The 6,649-nt window shown below is 41.7% G+C and overlaps 1 protein-coding gene across 1 annotated transcript; it reads right to left on the bottom strand.

Annotated features, from left to right (window-relative positions):
* Window positions 1-4,124: 4,124 nt before the first annotated feature.
* LOC118754375 lies at window positions 4,125-6,206 on the bottom strand. Its single transcript, XM_036489248.1, has one exon. It carries the CDS (start codon window positions 6,204-6,206, stop codon window positions 4,125-4,127), a length of 2,082 nt encoding a protein of 693 aa, XP_036345141.1.
* Window positions 6,207-6,649: the final 443 nt, after the last annotated feature.

Here is a 6,649-nt window from a genome sequence, read left to right as displayed (position 1 = left end):
ATGCTTACGTAGCTAAATAATAAGGGCATAAAAACTTTGGATCGTAAACAAAATTATTGTAAAGGCTTTATTCCCACGTTTTGGTTTACATAAGCATAATTAATGCAAATGCTTTATTCCCACGTTTTTGTTGACATAAGCATATTCCACATTTTGCGTCTACTTTCATTTGCGTGCATTAATCAACAATGTCTTATATGTAACTTGGCACATGCCAAATTATTTGGCTATAAGAATACACTAAAAGGCATAAAGTGCACGCTACGCATAAAGAAGGCAAGAGAAAATTAATACCCTGTTGAATAAAGCCAATGCAATATTAATATGTCGACTTTTCTTATTTAATAACATCCTCCCCCCGGTGAGCGCAGCTGGAATTCCTTAGCAGGTTCTGTCCTAAATGTTTAATGTCCAAACGTCCTTGAGAATGTCGAGGCGCAGGTGTGGGTTTTTCATTTTGACCGGATGTGGTCGCAGTCGTGGATGCGTGCAATGTTTCCTGTTTGGCTGTTTTAAATTTTCTTTTGACTAGCATGAACACCAAAAGGCACAAAACTGTAACCAAGGCAGTGTACCCAACCGTTATGTGGTGCGCATTTTGTGCTTCAAGCTTGTTTGGGAGTTCTAATATGCGTTGATTGGCCAATGATGATTGTAAGGACGTGAGGTTTTGTATTTGTGTTATGTATTTCTCATCATCCCGTGATTGAAGAAGAGGCTTTATATGTTCTGCTGCAGCTACTTCGGAAATTTCTCCCAGGCTAGTGTAGGACGAGCAAAGACTCGTCGATATCAACTGATCTGCTTGAACTGATATAAAATTATGTTTGAGTATGCAGTCTGGTTGGAGTGATAACAGTCCTGATCCTTTTAGAATCACCTGAATGATGTCTTTTCCACATACTGCGGTTGCACGAGATGAAACTGACGTGGCATAAATCCATTGATTTTTGTGCTGTAGTGATATCCATGCAACATCGTTTGGTGTTTTTCGCAGTTGACAACTTGACTGGGTGTTATTGTTGAATAAATTTACTTCACATGCGCATTTAGATGAACCGTGACTATAACGAATTTGAATTTTAGAACAGATGTAATTTCCATTTTTAATATCCACACAAGATTGAAATTTGGAGATGCTTAGCGGGAAATATTGACAGAGAGCTGTGTTTATTGCCAAAACTGCAGCACACGGACTTATTTCAATCATAGTCCCATTAGTCCAAGTAGGAATTGGTAGCAGATTGAATAAGTCATATCGATCATGCTCTACCAGAGGCAATGTGATGCTGAATACAACATGCTTTTCTGTAAGTCCTCCCTTAACCGTCATGAGTTGGTATAGCTGGAGTAAAACTTCTTGGTTTACAGGCAGTTCCAATGGTGCTGATAAGTGAAGTTTGATTTTGTTTACTTCGTCTTGCAATTGACTGGGCGTCAGCAGAAGAGGACTTATTTTTCCGTGATGAGTATCTATTAGAACGGCTAATAATGCAGATTGCATTCTTTGCAAATTGGCTGCCATAAGTGTGAGTTGGATGGATAACGAGGAAAAGATTCGAAATAATTTTTCTTGGTAGATCTCATACGTGTCGTTGCTGATCCTCTGGAATATTTGACTCACTTGTTGATCAATGATGTCGAACTTCCTCTTGACCGCTTTTGATCCTGCTTCAAAATGTTGATGGTTGAGTCCACAATGGATGTTTGATTTCTGATCAGGTGCAGCAGATGTAGTTTATTTTCCTTAACGTGTGTGATTATTTTGGACATTTGTTCTGCATATTCTGCGTCCAGTACTCCAAACAAAGAATGAGCGATATTTCCAACTGCATCAATGGCACCTCGTTTACGCCGATTAGATTTTACTATTGCGTAATCTAACTGCAACTTTTTTCAGTCTGCTCAAGATGTGCTACCAGAGAAAGACATGAGCTTTTTTGTGTGATTTCTTGACATAAATGGCGCAGGGCCCTTGTGCCATTTGACAGCGCTGCTAGTTCTACCAAAAATCCTTCCATGTCATAGTAGATTATTAGGTTCCAATCAGTGGTTGATATGGCTGTTGAGCCTATTCCTTCAAAATGAATGCCAAGCATTGATCCAAATCGCTTATTTTGAAGTTCAGCTCCTAAAGCCAGTGGTAAGATGAGTAGGGTAATCAGAAGTGTAGCAAGTCCTTGGTGTAACGAAGGATTATTCCTCCTTGATGGAATTTTGTCTTCCTCAAGCAGTTTGTTTGTTGATTGTCGTTCTGTGGCATCATTTGTTTTCTTGGGCAAGGATACAAGCCGATGAATAGGCCTCTTGCAAGTGCCACTAGCAGTTTTTACATCAGCCACTCTCACTACACCGTCGTTTCCTTCATACACATTGATGGCCACTGCAGTACCGGTGTGTTGTCTTCTTTTATGATCACCATGTCACCTACGTTGATGTTGTTGTGTTGTGTCTTCCACTTATTTCGCAGCCGAAGGTTCGATAAATATTCGCGAGACCACCGATTCCAAAACTCGCGTTTGAGGTGAGAAACAAGTTTCCATCTTGTTAATAAATTTGTTTGCTGTGGCCTAGACGTTGGATCAACTTGGGCATTAAGGGGTTCTCCTATGAGGAAGTGGCCTGGAGTTAAAGCTGTTAGATCGTTAGGATTATCGGACATTGGGCTGATTGGTCTGGAATTTAAGATTCCTTCCACCTCGATGATTACCGTGTCCAATTCTTCATACGTTAAGGACGCTGTCGAGGTGCTTCTTATTAGTAGATGCTTAGCTGATTTTACCGCTGCTTCCCATAAACCGCCAAAATGTGGAGTCCTAGGAGGTATAAAATGAAATGTTATTCCCTTTCCGCTGCACTGCTTTACTATTGATTCTCGTGATGAATTTCCATAAACAACGTCAGTAATTTCAGAAAGCTGGTTTTTCGCGCCTACAAAATTGGTCGCGTTGTCACAATATAAATTTTGACAATGTCCTCTTCGGCTTATAAATCGTTTTAAGGCACCAATAAACGCATCCGTCGTTAAGTCGCTGACTAATTCCAAATGCACTGCCTTTGTGGCAAAACAGCAAAATACCGCTACATAGGCCTTTTGTGGTTTCTTTCCCCTTATCTTGAAGTGAACCCAAAATGGCCCGCAGAAGTCCACGCCTGAGTTGATGAATGGTCTTGCTGGAGTTACTCTTGTTGAAGGCAAGGCCTTCAAACACGTGCCGTGAAACTTGCATGTTGTCCAATTTTTGCAAATCATTTCGAAATGTTGTCCATCTCTCATTCAAATCGGCTGGTAATGCTTCATCCCATGTCAGCTTCAGTTGCCAGAGATCTTGAATAAACATCTTTGCCATGACTACAATTGGTGCTAGTATCCCCAACGGATCGAATAGCGTTGCAAGATCGGCGCTGACTGAGCGTTTAGTTGCAAGACTGCAGCTTCCTAGGCATACCTTTACGCAGAATCGATCCATCTTAGGCATCCATGTTAACCCCGACGTTTTAATAGTTTGATTGATGTCATTGTCAAAGTCTATGTCAACTTCTTGTTCCTCCCTGCTAACATTTTGCAGTAATTGTGAGTGATTGGCGCACCATTTTCTTAGGTTAAGACCACGTTGTTTTAAGATGTGTATCAGTTGCTGTTGGATTTCCATCGTCGTGGTTAAGCTGTCTGACCCACCGATTCCGTCATCTACATAAAAATTGTCCTGTAGAAACTGAGCACCAAGAGGATATTGTAATGCATTTTCTTTTGCAATTTTCTGCAAACATTTGGTGGCTAAATATGGAGCAGATCTTGTCCCATATGGGATTGTATTTAGCTGATAATGCTTTATTGGTAGGCTTGAATCCTTTCGCCAGATGATAAGTTAGAATTTGCCTTCGTCCGGTTGAATGAGCATCTGTCGATACATTTTTTCTACATCTGTGGTGAAGACGAACCTGGGCAAACGGAAGCGAAGTAAAATGGTGAAAAGCTCGCTCTGAACAGTGGGTCCGGTATACATGAGGTCATTCAAAGACATGCCAGTGGACGATTTTGCTGATGCGTCGAATACCACACGTAATTTTGTAGTGCGGCTTTCGGGTCTCACAATGCAATGGTGAGGAATGAAGTACCTAGGTTAACTGATGGAATCAATATCCACTTGCGTCATGTGCCCCAAGTTCTCATATTCCTCCATAAATTGTACATATTGATTCTTTGTCTGGAGCGATTTTGCCAGTTGACGTTCTAAGGCCAGGAATCGATTATACGCCATCCCATAGGATTCCCCTAAGGCCTCCGGATTTTCATGAAATGGTAGCCTTACCATGAATCTCCCATTTTCATTGATGAGTGTACGTTGTGCGAAATGAGCTTTGCACCGTTTTTCTGCTACGGAATGTTGTTTTCTTATGGTTGCAAGATCCTCAAGTTCCCATAATCGAGCAATGGCTGCATCTAAGTTGATGTCATCTTTGGTACAGATTCCACATATTGCATTTGAGATGTAGTTGCCACCAACTTTTCCCGCGATGATCCATCCCAGCACTGTATTTTGCAGAATGGGTAGGTCATCTGACAGTTTGATTTGCCCAGCTGCCATCAGTTGGTTGTAGAATTCCGCCCCCAACAATATATCAATTTTTTCAGGACGATTGAATGATGGATCGGCTAACATGATGTTCTCAGGAATTGGCCATTCGTCGATCTTGATTTCTTGCGACGGCTGCGGGGATATAATCTGAGGCAATACCGCTGCCTCTAGCCGCGTTGTAAAGTTGTTGATCCGAGACTGTAGCGCCACATTGACTCGATGCTGTATCTTAGTGCTCCTTGACCCGATGCCACTAATAGAGATTGATGATGGTTTAGTTGAGATGCCAAGACGTTTAACCAATCGTTCAGTCACAAAATTAACTTGTGAGCCTGAATCGAGAATTGCCCGACACCGCACTTCTGTTCCGATTCCTCTAACTTTCACCATGGCAGTGCTGAGTAGTTCATACGTGTTTGACTTTGTGTGCTTTGCGGTGGTAAGTGACGCTGCTTCCTCTTTTGGTGGCGTTGATTTGGTCCTGGATGGTGTAGTACTTTGCGATTCGTTGCCTTGTGTTGGAGTGGCTACTGATGTAATGTCTTTGCTCACATCCCTTTTTGAATCCTCGAAATATAACAGCGTGTTGTGTTTTTTGTTGCATTTCAGACAGTTTCTTAATATACCATTTTTAGAACCATGTCCTGGTTTTAGGCAATTGTGGCAATATTTCTGCCCTTGTATGAACTGAAAGCGTGCCGATGGAGACTGCTGTAAAAATTCCTTGCAAGAAAATAATGGATGTTTTCCTTTTTTGCACATGCTGCAAGTGTCATTTCTATGACCTTTGGATGTGACTGAAGTGCACACCTTTGCAGTTGAGCTTGTAGATTTGTCTTTGACACCCATCGCTTCCATGGATTGAAAGTGTTTCTCCAGAAAGTGCAGGAATTCCTTGAGTGTTTGTACCTCCCGTGGCTTTGATAATGATTGTTCGTACCGCAAACGAGTCGGTTGATCCAGTTTCTTTAGTAGAAGGGGGAGCAGAAGTGGATCCCATGTTGATGTGTCTATCTGCAAATTTTGCAATGCTAATAGACATTCTTGTGTTGTGTCATGCAGTTTTTTGACATTGTCCATTGATGTGCCTCCAGGTGTAGTAGTTAGCTCATGTACTAACTTGCTCACCAGCAAGCGTTTGTTGTTGTAACGCTCCAGAAGCATGAACCAAGCTGCATCAAAATTCTCTCTTGTTGATGCGAAATGTTTAGTTAGATTTCCAGCCTCCCCCACTAAGTGAGTTTTCAAGTACCACATTTTCTGAACTTTTGAAAGAGGTTGATTTATTACCAGTTGCGAGAATAGGTCATGAAACTCTTGCCATTTTAAATAGGTGCCATCGAACTTTGGAATTATTATCTTCGGCAATGAAATGGATTGCAGTTTAATCGGAAGTTGGTTTGAAGATTGCTCAGTATGGGAGTCACTATTAGCTGCTTGCAAAGTACTCCATACCTTTTCCTCAAGTGAAATGATGTTTTCGACCTTGTAGCCCTGCTCGGTTGGGTCGTCGAACATCTCATATATCATGAAGTGAATGTCTTCTATATTTTCCCACAGTTTATTAATTGTTGGAACACATTGTGGTGAAACGTTGTCGTTCAGTAACCGTCGCAACGAGGCCATCATTACCCCTTGTCTGCGGACTAGTTTAGTGTACTCGTTGGAAGCTTGCTGTTTGGTTCCAGTATCATGCCGTGCTTCTGTGTTGACTTTTGAAGCTGAAGCATCACGTTGGTACGTACTTCCTTCATTAGTTGTAAGCGCAATTCTCTCGTCGGGGTTTGAGCCAATTGGAGCACTGTGGACTCGAAAATCTCCTTGTACTGATTTACAATTTCCATTATATTATTATAGTAGTCCTTTGTAAAGTAGTCGTGATCCAGCTGGGGGTTTTCAAGCAGTCGAAGTTTGTTGTCAGTTGTTTCAAACTTCGACCACTCGCTGTCCAGTCTTCTCAATCGCTCTTCGTAATAGCTGATTGACTGCTTCCTGGATTGCGGGTCCTTTTTAAAGTTTCGGACAATTGATTCGATATTGCCGCCCGTTTCTCTTTGTTGTCTGGCCAA

The sequence above is a fragment of the Rhagoletis pomonella genome, unplaced genomic scaffold (genome assembly GCF_013731165.1).
Source record: "Rhagoletis pomonella isolate Grant_MI unplaced genomic scaffold, Rhpom_1.0 Rhpom_scaffold_03799, whole genome shotgun sequence".
Lineage (NCBI taxonomy): Eukaryota > Metazoa > Arthropoda > Insecta > Diptera > Tephritidae > Rhagoletis > Rhagoletis pomonella.
Note: the sequence above shows the minus strand (reverse complement) of the source record. Positions and strands in the feature narration are given on the sequence as shown.